The sequence below is a fragment of the Cydia amplana genome, chromosome 11, assembly GCF_948474715.1.
Source record: "Cydia amplana chromosome 11, ilCydAmpl1.1, whole genome shotgun sequence".
NCBI lineage: Eukaryota > Metazoa > Arthropoda > Insecta > Lepidoptera > Tortricidae > Cydia > Cydia amplana.
In genome coordinates, this window is record NC_086079.1 from 18,132,309 (window position 1) to 18,149,690 (window position 17,382).

The following is a 17,382-nucleotide window of genomic DNA, read 5'->3' on the forward strand; positions in this document are numbered from 1 at the left end:
CTGGTGCCAATAAGATGAACTGTAGGCCGCCACGGTTAAGCTTAATAGCTTGTAAAGCTGAATTAATAAACTGATCTACAAAATTCCTTTTTTACTTTCTCAGCCCATTACAATCTGACACTTGTCTGACACTCACAAATATAGATGGTCAACCAAATCTTGTCAGTAGAAAAAGGCGGCAAATTTGAAAAATGTAGGCGCGATGGGATACCGTTCCATAGAAAATTAGGCTTTTTTTTACTGACAAGATTTGGTTGACCATCTATAGTCAGCCTCATGGTCAGCCTATTGAATTAGGGAGAAAGGCATGGCAAGGAGAAAAGAAACCTACTGAATAACGAAGGCAGAAAATACGGATGAAAGAGATAGTATGATACGCCTTGTTTGTGCTATAGATGCATCACAATTTTATATGTAATAAGACTAATACGAATAAAACACATGATTTTATGTTGATATATTTGTAATGGTAAATAATGAAATTTACTTATTTATTTCGTTTGGAAAACATAAATATTAAACAGTAAAACTGTTTAAGACAATTTTAAATACGCAGTTTGTACAAAACGAAACGTCAATTTTGACATTGACAATTTGACACTTTTATGTGTGATGCTGATGGTAAACACGAGCGAGCATTTAACATTTTAGCGAAATTTTAATAAATATTCAGTTATCCCAATGGTTATAGCCATAGGTTTCGAAGGCAGTGCCAACAAGCTTGGCATTGGCATAGTGAAGGATGGGGAAATACTTGCCAACTGTCGCAGAACCTACATCACACCACCCGGTGAAGGTTACACTCTTGTTTACATTATTTTGTACACTTCACACTTATTATCTTAATATTCCTATGTTTAATACCCATCTTTGAGCTTTTATACCTGTGCTGTATGTAGTCGATCCTTTACTACCTATTTCAAGTAACCTCTTGACTGTCAACATGTTAGTTTAGGGTGCATGATGGCCCGCATGATAATTTTCATCAATCTCTTTCTATCTCACTAAAACACCACTATGTTAAAAAGTGACAGTCCATCATGTTCTTATCACGCTGTAAATCTTATGCCCGCAGGTTTCCTACCTAGAGAAACAGCAGAGCATCACCAACAAAACATCCACGAAGTCCTCCAAGAAGCCTTCGAGCAGTCAGGGTTGAGCCCGGCAGACATAGACGTGGTGTGTTACACCAAGGGGCCGGGCATGGGCGCTCCATTGATGGTGTGCGCTATTGTGGCTAGGACTTGTGCTCTGTTGTGGAAGAAACCTATATTGGGGGTGAACCATTGTATTGGGCGTATCCTTTTAAACATTAAATGAAAAATTTCAATAGTCATCACCATAGTAAATAAATATGTTTATAATTATGTATTGTCATACAAGTGGGAGTTTGAAATTTGCTACTTTGTTTTATACTACGTAGTGATGAGTGAAATAGTAAGTTAAGTAATACACACTTCTCATACAAGTTTACAATTATCAATTCTTACATAATGATTCAGACATAGAGATGGGCCGACTTATCACCAAAGCAAACAACCCAACAGTATTATATGTGAGTGGCGGCAACACACAGATCATCGCTTACTCCCGCCAGCGATACAGGATATTCGGGGAAACCATTGACATAGCTGTTGGCAACTGTTTAGACAGGTAAGCGTAGCAAGAGATTAAAGCATTCCAAAATACCCCTTATTTAGTAAAAAAAAAATGGTATAAATGACATTGATATAATTTTCAGGTTTGCAAGAGTCCTAAAGCTGTCTAATGCTCCAAGTCCTGGCTACAACATTGAGCAAGCTGCTAAAATAGGGAAGAAGTATGCTCATTTGCCGTATTCTGTTAAAGGTACATTATACTACTTTATTATACCATAATTCTAAAACCGTCACTTGTATGGCAATTAAAAAATCGCCAGCCCGACCTGGCAAAAAACTGCTCAGGACTGAGAGAAATGGCTAGCTTTGGAAGAGGCCTACGGGGGGGTTCACGTAAGGGGTTCCTGCTTAAAAATACTAACAAAAAACCAAATTAACTTATATTTATCTAATCAAAAATAAATCCATGCAACAAATAGTAGGAAATAAAAGGCTCTCTATTTTATTTTATTTATAGCACTCTATTCTCTGATGGCAAGCCACTAATGGTAAAAATTGTATTCTTCTCAGGCATGGACGTGAGCTTTTCCGGTATCCTGTCCTACATGGAGGACAAAATCGACGATCTTCTAAAGGAGTATACTCCAGAAGACCTGTGCTTCTCGCTGCAAGAGACCGTGTTCGCCATGCTGGTCGAGATCACCGAGCGCGCGATGGCGCATTGTGGCTCTGATGAGGTAATGTTACCTGTCTTGCATGGAGGACCAAATTTTCGACCTATTATTAGACAATAGACATACACTCCTGAAGATCTGTACAAAAGAACATTGTAGCTCGCTTATATAATTTTAGGTTTAGACACATGACACGTCCTGCATGGATGACAAAATTAACGATCTACTTTTGTGCCTATGAAAATAATATTTTGCGCCATAATCTGTAACAATGACTATTCTCGCAGGATTGCAAAAGGATTGTCATTAACCTTCTCTAAGAGCGCGGACACTGGCGATTTGCGAGCGAGTTGAAAGCGAAGCGAGCGCGCAACGATTTCACTGCGTACTAGAATGGGAGCGGAGTCGTTGCGTGCCTCTGTTAAAAACTAAGGCTGAAAAAAAGCGGCCAAGTCGGACTCGCCCATGAAGGGTTCCGTATTTAGGCGATTTATGACGTATTAAAAAAAAACTACTTACTAGATCTCGTTCAAACCAATTTTCGGTGGAAGTTTACATGGTAATGTACATCATATATTTTTTTTAGTTTTATCATTCTGTTATTTTAGAAGTTACAGGGGGGTCTGATGAAAAAAAAATTTTTGAGTTTCATTTCTAAGTATGGGGAACCCCAAAAATTTATTGTTTTTTTTTATTTTTGTGTGAAAATCTTAATGCGGTTCACAGAATACATCTACTTACCAAGTTTCAACAGTATAGTTCTTATAGTTTCGGAGAAAAGTGACTGTGACATACGGACGGACAGACAGACAGACAGACAGACATGACGAATCTATAAGGGTTCCGTTTTTTGCCATTAGGCTACGGAACCCTAAAAACGGAGTTTTTCTAATGTTTTGTTCGTTTTTAGGTCCTAATAGTGGGCGGTGTTGGCTGTAACGAGCGCCTTCAGCAAATGATGGCAACCATGTGCTCCGAGCGCGGCGCCACAGTGTTCGCCACCGACGAACGCTTCTGCATCGACAACGGAGTCATGATCGCGTACGCTGGGGCCTTGGCGCACCAATCAGGGGCCAGTATGGACTTCAAAGATGCCACTATAACGCAGAGGTTTAGGACGGATGATGTACTTGTTACTTGGAGGGATTAAAGATTTTATTCATAAACAAGTATTTTTATTTCTTATCAACGGCGTAGGCCGCTAGCTGGCGCGGTTGCACGGAGCGGGTTAACGAAAAATAGTATGAGCAACGCTAACTGGCGCGGACGCGTGCGATCCATAGCATAGCTAAAAATACATAGAGTTTTTGGGAATTTTGATATGATTAATGTAAATCTTAGGGATTATGTTTAAATGTTTAAAACATCCATGCATAAACAAAAGGAGTGTTAAGTTAAAAAAACTTTTTAATATAAATCAACCATCTTTGTTCTTAGAAACATACTGGAAACACAGGACCTCGCGCGCTTAATAATATTAGACACAATTATAAACCGAAAGGATCTATTGCTAAAGAAAAAATATTTCAACCACTTTTATCTAAAATGGTGTCCTGATATAAACAATCCATTATGTTCACAAAATCCCTTAAATGCCATAAAAACTTAACAATGATTATTCTGCTTAAATAAATAATGCAAATTCTGTGTTAAAATACTTAATTGCTGTTCGGCAAAATAAATGGTATGGATTTTATATAATAATAACAACTTGAATAAATATTTTTATTTTATGCATTTAAGCTAGGATCAATTTAAAAGAATATGCTTGTCAGATTACTAGAGTTAAAATTAAGTTTGCACCAACTTGGCTTGGCAGTGACAATCTATGGCAGATGGCAGCACCATACTTAACATAGAACTTGGCATGACACCTAGCATAATCGGCGTCTATTTATTACTACATCAAAGGTAGAAATATTTTAGCAATGAACAAAAAACGAAGTATGTATGTAATATCAATTTAAATATGAAGTAATATCAATCCTAATCATAATATACCTATATACCATTCAACATGCAAACTAATACAGGACACAGTTGAATTAGACTAAAATTAGTTTTTAACCCAGAAGAAACAATTAACAATATAACCCAAATGAAAAACCTTATTGAAATGTTGCTGTACTTTTTAACCCTTTGAACGGTCTATCGTGTGCGGCGCGTCATCGTGAACCTTGAGGGAATGTTTTAATGTTTATTTGGGCACAAACGGTACATGTTTCTTATAACTAATGTCTATACAAAATTCATATTCATAAATAATACAGTTGCCACCACTTACTAGCTCATTCGAGAAAAACAAAATTCGGGATAACTAGATTTTAAAAATTAACAACAACAGTCAAATTAGGACAAAGGCTTAAATTAATGAGATATAACTATTTTTATACATTAAATACGCAATTAAAGTGTAAAGTTACAGTGTCTTTAATTCGTTTGTTCATTTAAAACCAAAAGTACTTGATGTTTAAATTTAGTCAAGGAGTCATTAAATATATCAATTTTTGAAAAAATATCATTGTTGAATCTACAAGCTCTTATCAGAAAGGAGTTTGATTTGTATTTCCTTTTAGTAAAGGGAATATGGAATAATTTATCACGACGTTGTGTGTTCAAGCGGGGAGTTTTAAAGCAAAGTCTACTTAACAAATAATGAATGCACGAAGGTTCATATTAGGCTGTAGCCGCGCGCGCCAGGTGACGACTTTGGCTGTCAAAGGGTTAAAGGTGTTTTACTCCATTGCTCTGCAACTATTAACATTGATATCATTCTTAAACAAAGCACAGAAAATAGAGTTAGGAAATAAATTTTAGATAATAGCCAGATTGCTCTATTACAAGTGTGTAATAATAAGTGTATTATAGTACCTATAGTTCGTTTTTTTAGCATTAGAAAGAACTTGCAAGAAGGTAAGCGATCTTGACATGTCTTTTAATTGAAAAACGCTTTTTAAAAATCAAAAACTATTACTTATGAAAGCAGAAGAATATAAATGATCGTATTAGATACATAAATGTTACATATTTGCCGTAACTTATTTTTAAAATGTTTTTTTCAATTAAAAGACACATCAAGATTGTTTACCTTATTTCTAATGCTTCTAATGCTAATAGTTGATATAATTTGTTATGATAACTATTTTTACAATTCATTTCATAGCATATATTACAGTTTTTGCAATTTGCAAATTTTTATCATTACAACACATCCTCAAGTGTAGACTCTAACATATTGTCTTCCCAAGCTACTAAAAATACTTGCACTTAGACTACATTGTCTGTTTGTCTGTCTGTACTTCACACATGTGAACCTCATAAACTGCTCCCATGAAGTCCTGTGTACATGATTATCCAAGTGACCTGAAAACAGATATCACATGATTTATAACAGACAATAGAAATGCTATAGCCTCCTGAGACCCACAAGCAGTTTAGAATAGATTGTGCAAAATGTACAAAAAATCGTATGCAGTGTCTTAAGAGGATATTTGAGACTGAAAAGATCTAGGGGCATGGTATAGTGTCCCCACCAAGACAAGAATAACAGTCTACTATTTCTCAAAATATTGCACTATCTTAGGAAAACCCTTACTGAATGTAATATTACCTACTTATGAAATTTAGAAGCCATTTGAAGATTTATCTGACAAATGCCAAGTATATGATTAGCTAGAGTGAACTTTCTATAATCTTTATAAACACTGTAATTGTATGTAGAAAATTATTACAAAAAAGTTGTATTATTATAATTATAAGCTCACCAAAAACCCAGCAAATGATGTCATAAATCCTTCCTTGGTGATTTCCCACATACCACCATACTCCTCTTCATCTATGCTTTGGAAATTGCTCACATAAAAATATATTACTGCGGCATTCACTAACACAAATCTGTAAAGATAAGAATATACATATGTATAAGATTTAAAGCTACCTTGAACTGCAAATATTGCAACGTTTGTACATTCTAAACAAATACAAATTATCTCACTTTTCTTGCCATACCTAGTATAAGTTATAGAGTTAATTAATAGGATATATTCAAACCAATTAAATACACGCTAATGAATTTGGCAGAACAATTACTTACAGCAATAAACCCAGGAATCCTTTCAAAGGGAGCAACCCCCAACACAAGCCCAAAATGATGCCAATGGCTTGTCGCATCCAGTAGATAACGTCCAGGAACTCCTCCTAAAACATTTAATACATAATATAGAACATACTTAGCTTCTTTTTTGTCACAAATGTACAAATCCCGTGACCGAATTCTAACCTTATCGGGCCATTCCGCGTTCGCTTCGAACACTTTCCTCCAAACAGATTCTGTTACTTTCCCCTTGTTGGCACTGTCAGAAGATTTGTTTTTAGCGGACATTGTATTATCAGACTGTTATACTCTCGTTTTAAGTTAAAATACACTTCATTAGTCTAATCAATAATCTCTCGTAAAATGTTACACGTCACTGTGACATTGACATAACAAGTTAACAACTTGACAAATTTTTTTTTATTTATTTCATGACCATGGATGGATACAAGTCCTTAAGTCGTATTCATAATCTTGACAAGTTTGTAGTTAGAGTTGCCAGCAAAGTTTTTGCACACGGCGCAATGCTTGCAAATCTTAACGCGCAGGACATATTATTTTCTCCAGTTGTCTGTAGCGATGGGCGAGTCGAGTTATCTGATTCGAATCAGCCTACAGATGAGTTAATTCGAATCAAGACCATTGGCAATTCGAATCAACTCGACCACTAGCTAACTCGGCGAATGAATCGCCAATTCGCCAACTCGCCGAGCCGAGTCAACGCTATCACACTGCTACTAAGGCCATTCAAAAATAAACCTTAATACCGTAGCCCGGAGGCTCTTTTTACAACAACTGCCGCTCGATTCGCCGTCTCAACTCGAGTTGGTACTATGACCATTCAAAAATAAACCTTAATTCCGTGACCCGAAGGTTCTTTTTACAACAACTGCCGTTTGATTCGCCATCCCAAGTATCCCAACTCGAGTTCACTGCTAGTATGGCCATTCAAAAATAAACCTTAATTCCGTGCCCTGAAGGTTCTTTTTACAACAACTGCCGCGTAACTCGCCGTCTCAACTCGCTCCGCGCCTGTGCCTGTGACCTTGTCGCGAACCACGCGAATCGTCGAGTCGAGTCAACTCGATTTTGTATTCGAATCAGCGGCCGAATCAATTCGAATGATTCGAATTGAAAAAAAGTGGACTCGTCACATCGCTGGTTGTCTGTTCGGAAAGAGAAGAATCGTGAAATGTATGTTAAGCCCCATAAATTTCACGACTCTTCTCTTTACGCACTGACTCTACCCATTTTTATAATAAAGTTTTTCCCGTGTATAAACCACAGTCTCTATTGTCAAGGCGTTAGAGTGCGTGTTCAGATATTTTTGAGCACCTTGGCAACTCCGATATATCTGATGGCAACTGTACATTCTCTTCAGTGTCAACTGAAGTGAACTGAAGCCAACTTACTTTACTCTTTGACTGAAGCATCGGTGTCGTTATAGTACATATCAACAAAGCCAAAATTAAAACTTTTCTTCCACATGGTTGAGGTTTGGGTTAAGAAAATGAACAACATAAAAAAATTAAATAAGAACGTGTATGTAATAAATCACTGGTTCATGCTGAACAATGCAATAAAAAAAAAGTTTCGTACAACGAACTTCGGTAAACAAAAACAATTTTTTTTTTAAAGACAAACATTTTTTTTTATATGGTTGAAGGCACTCTATTCTTCAGCCGGTGCTGAAGTTCTGCTTCCATGGCCTTGGCGATGTCCCAGCACTGCTTGTTGAGCGTGTCGTGTCCCCTGGAGAGACTGACTAGTCGCGCTAAAACTAGCAGTCTGTGCAGGTCGTCGGCGGTGACGGGAGCGTCCGTCGTTGAGTTGCGGCGCATTTCGATGAAGTCGTCTTCTACGAACTGCAACAATTTTTTTTAATAGTAAGCTGTTATCAGAGTCAATAAGGTCTTGTTACTCCCCTTGTGAGTTGGATATAAGGTTCATCCTATCCTACTCCTACACAGATGACCATCCAGAATTTACATATTTCAGATGGTGTACTTGAATTAAAGTTGATCAGAGGATTCAGAGGGTATACCGCGAACACCGAAGTTCGCAAATAGCAGACATCTTTCTCTTTTACTCCAATTAAGGCGTAATTAGAGTGACAAAGATGCCAGCAATTTGCGAGCTTCGGTGTTCGCGGTAGACCGTCAGATACCTGCGTCTAATCTAATCAATCATGTCATATTAGTTGGATGGATCTGTGTAAAGAATGTATGAAGTTCTGTGAGGCGATGGATAAGCGTGAATCTTCTGTCTTTTATTAGTTTTGATTTCTGACATTTTGTTCTGTTTTTCCTTTCTAGACTGTATCATGTACCTTGTTTGTATAATACTGTCTATTATAAATTTTATAGCGTATTAGTCCGCTGTAATGCTGTGTAAATTTTATGAATTAATAAAATAAAATAAAATAAAAAATATTAAGTATTACCTTCAGATCCTCTGTGATGGTGTACTTGACGAGTTTGAGGTTGGTGAGGTACGCCCGGATGAGGTTCATGATCTCCTCCTTGAGGTAGTAGGTGGCTGCTTCCACGATGGCGTCAAACATCTCTAGCGAGGACTCCTCTGGCCGGAGAGGGACGTGGTAATCACTCTGTAACAAATTAAAAAAAAAGTTAACGTGGTCCGAGTCTATGGCTTAAATCTCAACTGATATTGTCATTACATCTCTATAAAATTCGTTACACGGCGGGAAGAAGTTGATAAATCGAGATATTTTATTGAAGAAATTTGAACTTAAAATTGATTTGCATAAGGTTCAAATTTCTACCATTTTTTCCAGCGAGTTATCAACTTCTTCTCGCCGTGTACGGTATTATTCGTATACTTAATTATAAGATGTGAGGCTCGATACCCCAGTTTTTAGTTTTGGTGATGGAATACCCTGCATTTAAAGGTATCATAAATCATGCACTAGCCACCCGTTCCGGCATCGCACGGGTTAACAAATTATACACCTATACCTTCCTCAAGAATCACTCTATTGATAGGTGAAAGCCGCACGAAAATCCGTGCAGTAGTTTTTGAGTTTATCGACAACATACAACTTTTGACGACCGGTTTGGCCTAGTGGGTAGTGACCCTGCCTGTGAAGCCGCGGTCCTGGGTTCGAATCCCAGTAAGGGCATTTATTTGTGCGATGAGCACAGATATTTGTTCCTGAGTCATGGTTGTTTTCTATGTATTTAAGTAGTTGTATATTATATATATCGTTGTCTGAGTACCCACAACACAAGCTTTCTCGAGCTTACCGTGGGGCTTAGTCAATTTGTGTAATAATGTCCTATAATATTGATTTACTATACAAACACACGGCGGGGGACTTTGTTTTATAAGGTGTGGCTGAAATGAAACATACCGGCAGCAGCGACTTTCCTTCCGACAATATCAAAACGGCCACATCGGACTCGAACTCCATCTGGTAATACTTGAAGTCGTATTTGAGTTTGTGCGTGTTGATGAGGCTGGCGAGCGCCGCCACGTTGCGCGCGCCGGCGGCGGCGAGGCGGCCCTGCTCCATGAGAGTCTCGTCGAGGACGAGGTGCGTGTGCTTGCTTAGCTGAAGGATCCCGCTGGTTAAACGGTTGCAGTCGTAGTCTTTTCTGAAATAAAAACACTAAAATCACTATATGTATGCCTTTAAGATTTGAGGAGTTCCCTCGATTCCTCATGGATCCCATCATCAGAACTGGGTTTTGACAAAAACGGGACCAATCTGTATGCATATACATGCAATCAAAAAAAATTTTTTCAAAATCGGTCCAGTAATGACGGAGATATGGAGTAACAAACATAAAAAAAAATAAAAAAAAACATACAACCGAATTGATAACCTCCTCCTTTTAGATTTGGAAGTCGGTTACAAAGAAAGGATAAATGTAATAGAAATTCTACAGAAATAGTCTGGCAAAATAATTTAGTTAGCAAAAAGGGGTTCAAAAATATCTCATAATGGAAATTCCAAAGAATCTTCCAAAAAATTTGTGTACTTAGTAACCTAGACTCAGATTATAAATGGTTCCAACTGTCAGGAACCCAAAAAAAAACCGGCCAAGTGCGATTCGGACTCGCGCACGGAGGGTTCCGCACCATCAACAAAAAATAGAGCAAAACAAGCAAAACGATCACCCATCCAAGTACTGACCCCGCCCGACGTTGCTTAACTTCGGTCAAAAATCACGTTTGTTGTATGGGAGCCCCACTTAAATCTTTATTTTATTCTGTTTTTAGTATTTGTTGTTATAGCGGCAACAGTAATACATCATCTGTGAAAATTTCAACTGTCTAGCTATCACGGTTCGTGAGATGCAGCCTGGTGACAGACGGACAGACGGACGGACGGACAGTGGAGTCTTAGTAATAGGGTCCCGATTTTACCCTTTGGGTACGGAACCCTAAAAAAGGATAAATGTAATACCACAAAATATAGTCTGGCTCTGGCTAAACAATTTAGCTAGCAGAAAGGGGTTCAAAAATATCTCATAATGGAAATTCCAAAGAATCTTCCAAAAAATGTGTGTACTTAGTAACCTAGACTCAGATTATAAATGGTTCCAACTGTCAGGAACCCAAAAAAAATGCTGTGTGTGTGCAATGTGCAGTCAAGCGTGAGTCGGACTTAATTACTTAGTTTTTGATCCGACCCCTTCGGATTTTTAAAGACATTGCATTCGCGTTCCACATAAAAAAATACATTATAAAAAAATTGGGTAATGTACGGTGTAATGTACTGTATTTACCACAGTAAACTATACGATGTAATGTATTTCCAACGGTTCGCCAACGCTGACATCACGCAGCATGACATCGACTGACCCTAACTGTCAGTTACGTCACCATGACGTAAGCGCTCGAGACGTCTATACCAGGGATGTTGCGGATGCCGATTTTTTGACATCCGCGGATGCGGATGCGGATGCGGATTTTTAAAGGCTCACATCCGCGGATGCGGATGCGGATGTCAAGATTAGGTACTTAGAAAACGTCAAATATTACATTTTTAGTTTTTTTTTTTAATTTTAAAAAAACGAAACGTTTAGTATTTGAACAAGAATATAGGTGCGTTATATAAACAGAATAGAATAGAATAGAATAGAGTGAATAGAGAGGAGTCTGTGCGGAAAGAGAAGAGTCGCGGAATGTATGGGGCCCAATACATTCCACGACTCTTCTCTTTCCGAACAGACTACTATCAGAGAGAAAAATACATAGATTTCTCACTCCATACATCAGTTTTAGTACCAAAAAGACTATTAGCATCTAGCATCGAGTAGCGGAACTATCAGTACTGCTACTTGATAATAGATGTAGCACCGACCGGAAAGTCTTATGTTGTTGGGATAAGCAAGACTTTCCGGTCGGTGCTACATCTATTGTCAAGTAGCAGTACTGATAGTTCCGCTACTCGATGCTAGATGTAGACACTGAAATTAATAGTCTAACTGATGTATGGAGTGAGCACTCTTGTCGCCGCCGCTAAGACGTTCCTGTACCGACTTGTTCGACATCCGCATCCGCATAAGCTCCGCATCGATTTTATGCGGATGCGGATGTTGAAAATAATGCGGAAGTTCCGCGGTTGCGGATGCGGATGCGGATGTTCGCAACATCCCTGGTCTATACACTACATACGGAACGTTTGGAACGCGAGACCGACTCGCACTTGACCGGGGTTTTTTTAAATTTTCTAGTCAGTAGCATGTTTTTTTTCTCCTTACAAGTTACAATATACCTAATATTAGATTATATAAATACTCACTTGGGCAGCAGTGTCATGGTATTCATGTTGTCAACAGTGAGCGGCAAGTAATAGCTCTTGGTGAGGAACTGCTTGATGATGTCGTACAGCTGCCTCGCGTAGTGCGGGTACCTGCGGGTCGGCAGGTTCGAGAGGTTCAGGCAGAACGAGCCGAGGGTCAGGGTCTCACGGCGGAGGTAGCTGGGGAAACATATTCCGAATAAAAAAAAATTAAACAAACCGTTTTTCCTAAAATAAAACATTTTTCTTTTTCAAAATTGGTTGGAAATGTACCTGATGTCCAGTGATCGGAATTGGTAGTGGGATTTCACGGGACTTCGGTGCGTAAGCTTAGTATGGATATACCTTTTCACCCCGGGATTTCATATTACCTACTTCAATTAAAGACATGCCAAGAAATATTTTTGTGAAAAAAACCGGCCAAGTGCGAGTCGGACTCGCGTTCCAAGGGTTCCGTACATTAAGTCCGACTCACTCTTGACTGCACATTTCTAATAGGTTTTCCTGTCATCTATTTAAAGAACTATTTTGTGTATTTTTTTTTTATTTTTAGACCCCAGTAGTTTCGGAGATAAGGGGTGGGGGAATGGTAATTTTTTGGCTATTTTCTAAAATAAGTTTGAAAAACTTTATTTTTTAATTTTCTCATTTACCCCCATAAATGGCCTCCATATTTAAAATTCATTTATTTACGTTACACGTCCATTTTTGGTTCACAAACGTACATATGTGTGGCAAATTTCAACTTAATTGGTCCAGTAGTTTCGGAGAAAATAGGCTGTGACAGACGGACGGACAGACAGACGCACGAGTGATCCTATTAGAGTTCCGTTTTTTCCTTTTGAGGTACGGAACCCTAAAAATAAGAGTCTTGGAATCCCGAGTCTTATCCATGTTAAGTACAATGTTTGAGGTCATTCACCCCAAATGGCACTACCTATTCCGATCATTGCTGATGTCAGTAGCATCATAAAAACTAATCAATTAACCCCAATAACCTTATTTTAAAAACAACATTTATGTGAGTTATATATGACTTATATGGACCACTTCAAGGTAACTATGTGGCTATATTTTATACGTATTCTATAAAAAGTGAGGCTAATAAAATTACTCTCGTAGTCGGTAGGACCCCTGGCCCCTATTTCACCACTGCGACAGGTGCGACAATTCGACAAATGTCACTGTTGCTGACGTCACAGGCATCCATGGGCTACGGTTACCGCTTACCATCGGGCGGGCCGTATTCCTGATTGCCACCATCATTGTATTATTAAAAAAAACTTTATTATATCGGCAAAAACAGGTATTTCTCTTTCGAAGTTTATGATGATGATAATGACAATTGTCACACGATTTAATAGAACTTTCGGTAATTCTTGACAGGAAATGAGTTCTGTGTCGGAATTTCGTGACAAATGTCGTGTTTCTTGTGACAATTGTCATTAGCTTCGCAAAATAAATACTTATTTATTGGCGATATAATGGAGTTTTTTTAATTAATATGTTGGTGGCAAACAAGCACACCGCCCGTCCGATGGTTAGCGGTTACCGTAGTCTATGGAGGCCTGTGACGTCAGTAACAGTGATGTCGACAATTGTCGCACCTGTCACCGCGGTGAAATAGGGGCCTGGTTTGCCTGACGCTAAACAGTCACTATAGTACTTATATATCTATATCTATAACTATATCTATATCTATCGATTGTAATACCTATTTGTAATCTTCTTCAGTCGGTCCCTCAATGCTGAGGATCGTGACATCATGTCCTTCTATAGGTTGGTTGGTTATAGATTGTAATAGCGCTTATACTATTTTACATAATAAAAAGATTGTAACTTACATGCAAGCTATGAGGTGGCATATGAGGTATTCGGCGGCAAGTTTGTCACCTAACAGTAGCTCTGTGAGGGCCTTCAGTAAATGCTCCCGTGCTGTGTTTGCTTCCTTCAACACTGTGTCTGAAAACACAGTAAACCTTATAATTTAGAATAGTACGTAACGTAACAATTTTGATGAATCCTTGATAAAACATCTTAAATATGGTATAATTCTCTGGGGCAACTCCGTAGATGTAGAAAGAGCGATTAAGGCACAAAAAAAGTGTATTCGAATATTGAGTCAAGTTGGATACCTAGAACCATGTAAGCCATTGTTTATTAAATTAAGAATATTACCATTACCATGTACATATATTAAGGAGTGTTGTCTATTAGTAAAACAGCACCCTCATTTCTTTAAAACCAGAGAGGAGGCCTATGGTTCAAATTCCAGATGGAAGCACAAGTTAACTCTGCCAAAATCCAACTTGGTATTATTTCAAAAAAATGTTTACTTTATGGCAATCAAAGTATATAACAAGTTACCTGATGATCTAAAAAACAAACCAATTACATTGTTCAAACATTATTTACATTCTTACCTACTTAAGCATTGTTTTTATAGTGTAAAAGAGTTTCTGGATCAAATTGATTAGCTTCATAGTTTAGCTGTTTGATTGTACTTAGTTATTTTAATATATTGTGTAAATAAACCAAAGATATAGATGTAAGAAATAGATATAAGTAAAAATATTTGTACACGTCTTCGCGGTAGAATATGCTGGAACTTGCATTAATTCTAATTTAAGATCACATCAATGTACCATATTCTGACAAATAAATACATTTCATTTCATTTCATTTCATTTCATAAACAGAATGAGGCCAAGTGGCCATTAGCAGAATTTTTAGTCAAGTTAATATTGGCTCAAAACGTAACTTTTGGATTGCTACTTTGGGATTGGAATGTTAAAATAAGACTTTGTATATTATTAACTTAGTTTTAGTTTAGTTATCACATTCAGTGCCGAAAACCTGACTATCGGGTATTTTTAATTTCATTCCCAGGCCGAACAACTCGATAGTCGGGATCGTGGTACTACAGTTTTATATGACGAAATTGTTGTGGCCTGGTGCAGGTGTCTTGTTTGGCTGGGTGGCGATGAAGGTGTTAATCAATCACTATTATTGTGGGCGTTGTGGGCTGTATGACATATTACGCATTATGCATTTTCAAGTTTTTCAAGACAACTTACTCTGATCAAACTCTCCTTCAACCAGTGGGTTACAATGCTCCAGCTTCCTCACACATACAGCATGCAGTCTCGGCACAAGACTCGGCGGCGGGTTGAGCGTGATGGCTTCTGCCTCGTTCTCACCCTGAGGGTTGATCAGCGGGTCTGTCTCAGGCTGGAACTCGCCGGACAGCGCTGGGTCTACAGATAGGAATCCTACTACTTCTATCATTTCATTTAGCTTTAATTGATTGTCCTCTGTGTATACCTGTAATGCAAGCAAGTAATATGTCCTAATATGTAAGAACATACAACATACATACATACAACAATCTGCATGTTTTGTACATAAAATGATAAGGGTATGTTGAAAGAATAAACGAAGATACAATGAAAATAGATGTTGACAACTTGCAACTTTAATGGGAAAAAAAAACAATAACAATAAATGGGTAGATTTCTATCTGTTGCCGAATTTTATTTCGATTTTACTAAAATTACTGACCATAACACTTTTTATGTACTCCTTTTAGTGCTAATTATAGATATTGACAGCTGGAGTGTTATCTAAAATGTTTCTAATATCCTACCTTAACTATACAAGATTGGCTAGGAACATCAGGCAGTGGGAAGTTCAACAGATGTTCCCGAGACACCACATTTGCCGCCACAGCCTCCGCCTCCTTGATCCTAGGCTCTTTATGTGTAACCTCCTGTTCTACTTCCATTGCATCATCCTCTGTCTCATCGTAGCTCCGTTTCAGCTTTGTTGAAGATGTGAGACGTTTTGAAGTGTTCGGCTGTTGCTTTAGGTGATTTAGGTGGTTTCGGCTATCTTCGAGCTGCTGAGCCCACTCGTTGAGGCCTGGCATGGAGACCACCACCATTGTTTGACGTTGGCCACTTTGAAGGTTATTTGCATAGTTGATTTTCTCGTTTTCCTGTAATCACAATAATATTTATATTTTATGAGGCAACTTTTAATCGGAACCTTTATAACAATAAAATAATTAATTTTTGTAACACTATATCCTATACTTAATTTGTGGTTACCCTACCTACTTACCAAAATATTAGCCGTATCCCGATACTTCCCAGACTTGCTCCTAACCTCATTAGTCTCAGAGTTGTACACTTCAAACTGCTCAAAGTAGAACTCCGGGTTGTGCATGTCCTGGATCATCCCCCGGAACCGCACCAGCGTCCCGTCGGGCAGATTGTGCGAGGCATTTGAGTTTATAAGAGGTATCTAAAAGGTTAACCAAAGGTCATTCTAACTATTGAAAAAAAGTTTTGTCTCGTATCAAATTAAAAGAAAATAATTAAGTTGTATTACCTGATACCAGTTAGGTAGTTTTAAAAGGTTTTCTTTCCAAGTTTGCTCGTTTGCGAGCCATGAATCCGGAGTAACAGTCTCGAAACAAAAGGCAGTATCGTGCATTTTGTGAAGTAAAAACCTCACTAATACGATTGAAAGAATGTGTTATACTGATTTGTGACGATATTGTTCCTTTATTCATGTAATAACAATTTATCTATAAAATCAAATATAAAATGCGTGCACGAATTGACAGCGCGCCAAATAAATTTATTGTTTGTGAATTTTGTCAATTTTGTGATGTGATTATTGGTAAATTGGTGTCAATGTCAATGGTGTCATGTGTCATTTACTTAATGTGTATAATTTATTTATTTATGTTGCAAATAAATCATTTTTCACAGTTTTAGGTTGATAAAAATGTTTTAAAAAGATACAATTACAATATATTAATTACTATAGCTGGTCAAGCAAATCTTGTCAGTAAAAAAAAGGCGCGAAATTCAAATTTTCTATGGGACGATATCCCTTCGCGCCTACATTTTTCAAATTTGCCGCCTTTTTCTACTGATCTGCTTGACCAAGTTTAGAACTAAATATAGTGTGTCAAAGTACTGTCTTATTTCAAACATAGACAGAGATAATCATACTATCTTTTTCTTACACTAGTACTAGCACCCAAAAGAAAAGGATGAGAATAGTTTTTTTTTGTTCCTATTTACTGACAAATTGGTTTGACTAACTATAGTTTTTGTTTTTTATTTTTGGGTCCCGCATGATTTTGGGACCATAGGGAGTATTTTATGTTCTGGTTAACATTTGTTTGTTTTTTGTTTTTTTTACAAATGTCAAAAAAAAATCGTCAAGTGT

General features: G+C 37.6%; 3 protein-coding genes across 3 annotated transcripts; 1 reads left to right on the forward strand and 2 right to left on the reverse strand.

Moving 5' to 3' along the window:
• Positions 1–622: 622 nt before the first annotated feature.
• Positions 623–3,441, forward strand: LOC134652102 (tRNA N6-adenosine threonylcarbamoyltransferase). Its single transcript, XM_063507269.1, has 6 exons — positions 623–796; positions 1,076–1,297; positions 1,503–1,653; positions 1,742–1,848; positions 2,169–2,335; positions 3,183–3,441. The coding sequence occupies exons 1-6, from the start codon at positions 682–684 to the stop codon at positions 3,420–3,422; spliced, it is 1,002 nt and encodes a 333-aa protein (XP_063363339.1). The 5' UTR covers positions 623–681; the 3' UTR covers positions 3,423–3,441.
• Positions 3,442–5,432: 1,991 nt separating this feature from the next.
• On the reverse strand, positions 5,433–6,763 carry LOC134652251 (GEL complex subunit OPTI). Its single transcript, XM_063507422.1, has 4 exons — positions 6,552–6,763; positions 6,366–6,469; positions 6,037–6,166; positions 5,433–5,635 (listed from the first exon to the last, which is right to left on the reverse strand). The coding sequence occupies exons 1-4, from the start codon at positions 6,651–6,653 to the stop codon at positions 5,588–5,590; spliced, it is 384 nt and encodes a 127-aa protein (XP_063363492.1). The 5' UTR covers positions 6,654–6,763; the 3' UTR covers positions 5,433–5,587.
• A 1,192-nt stretch (positions 6,764–7,955) lies between these two features.
• LOC134652519 (mini-chromosome maintenance complex-binding protein) lies at positions 7,956–16,653 on the reverse strand. Its single transcript, XM_063507714.1, has 9 exons — positions 16,531–16,653; positions 16,261–16,443; positions 15,785–16,135; positions 15,216–15,462; positions 13,983–14,100; positions 12,139–12,318; positions 9,739–9,982; positions 8,809–8,973; positions 7,956–8,230 (listed from the first exon to the last, which is right to left on the reverse strand). The coding sequence occupies exons 1-9, from the start codon at positions 16,633–16,635 to the stop codon at positions 8,018–8,020; spliced, it is 1,806 nt and encodes a 601-aa protein (XP_063363784.1). The 5' UTR covers positions 16,636–16,653; the 3' UTR covers positions 7,956–8,017.
• Between the last annotated feature and the right edge of the window lie 729 nt (positions 16,654–17,382).

Coding starts and splice junctions, on each gene's coding strand:
- LOC134652519 (XM_063507714.1), bottom strand. CDS start 16,635: ATGCACGATACTGCCTTTTGTTTCGAGACTGTTACTCCGGATTCATGG. Junction 16,444..16,530: donor AACTACCTAACTGGTATCAG/GTAATACAACTT, acceptor TTAACCTTTTAG/ATACCTCTTATAAACTCAAA. Junction 14,101..15,215: donor TGAAGGAGAGTTTGATCAGA/GTAAGTTGTCTT, acceptor CTGTGTTTTCAG/ACACAGTGTTGAAGGAAGCA.
- LOC134652251 (XM_063507422.1), bottom strand. CDS start 6,653: ATGTCCGCTAAAAACAAATCTTCTGACAGTGCCAACAAGGGGAAAGTA. Junction 6,470..6,551: donor ACGCGGAATGGCCCGATAAG/GTTAGAATTCGG, acceptor TAAATGTTTTAG/GAGGAGTTCCTGGACGTTAT. Junction 5,636..6,036: donor CATCATTTGCTGGGTTTTTG/GTGAGCTTATAA, acceptor ATCTGTTTTCAG/GTCACTTGGATAATCATGTA.
- LOC134652102 (XM_063507269.1), top strand. CDS start 682: ATGGTTATAGCCATAGGTTTCGAAGGCAGTGCCAACAAGCTTGGCATT. Junction 797..1,075: donor CATCACACCACCCGGTGAAG/GTTACACTCTTG, acceptor TTATGCCCGCAG/GTTTCCTACCTAGAGAAACA. Junction 1,654..1,741: donor GTTGGCAACTGTTTAGACAG/GTAAGCGTAGCA, acceptor TATAATTTTCAG/GTTTGCAAGAGTCCTAAAGC.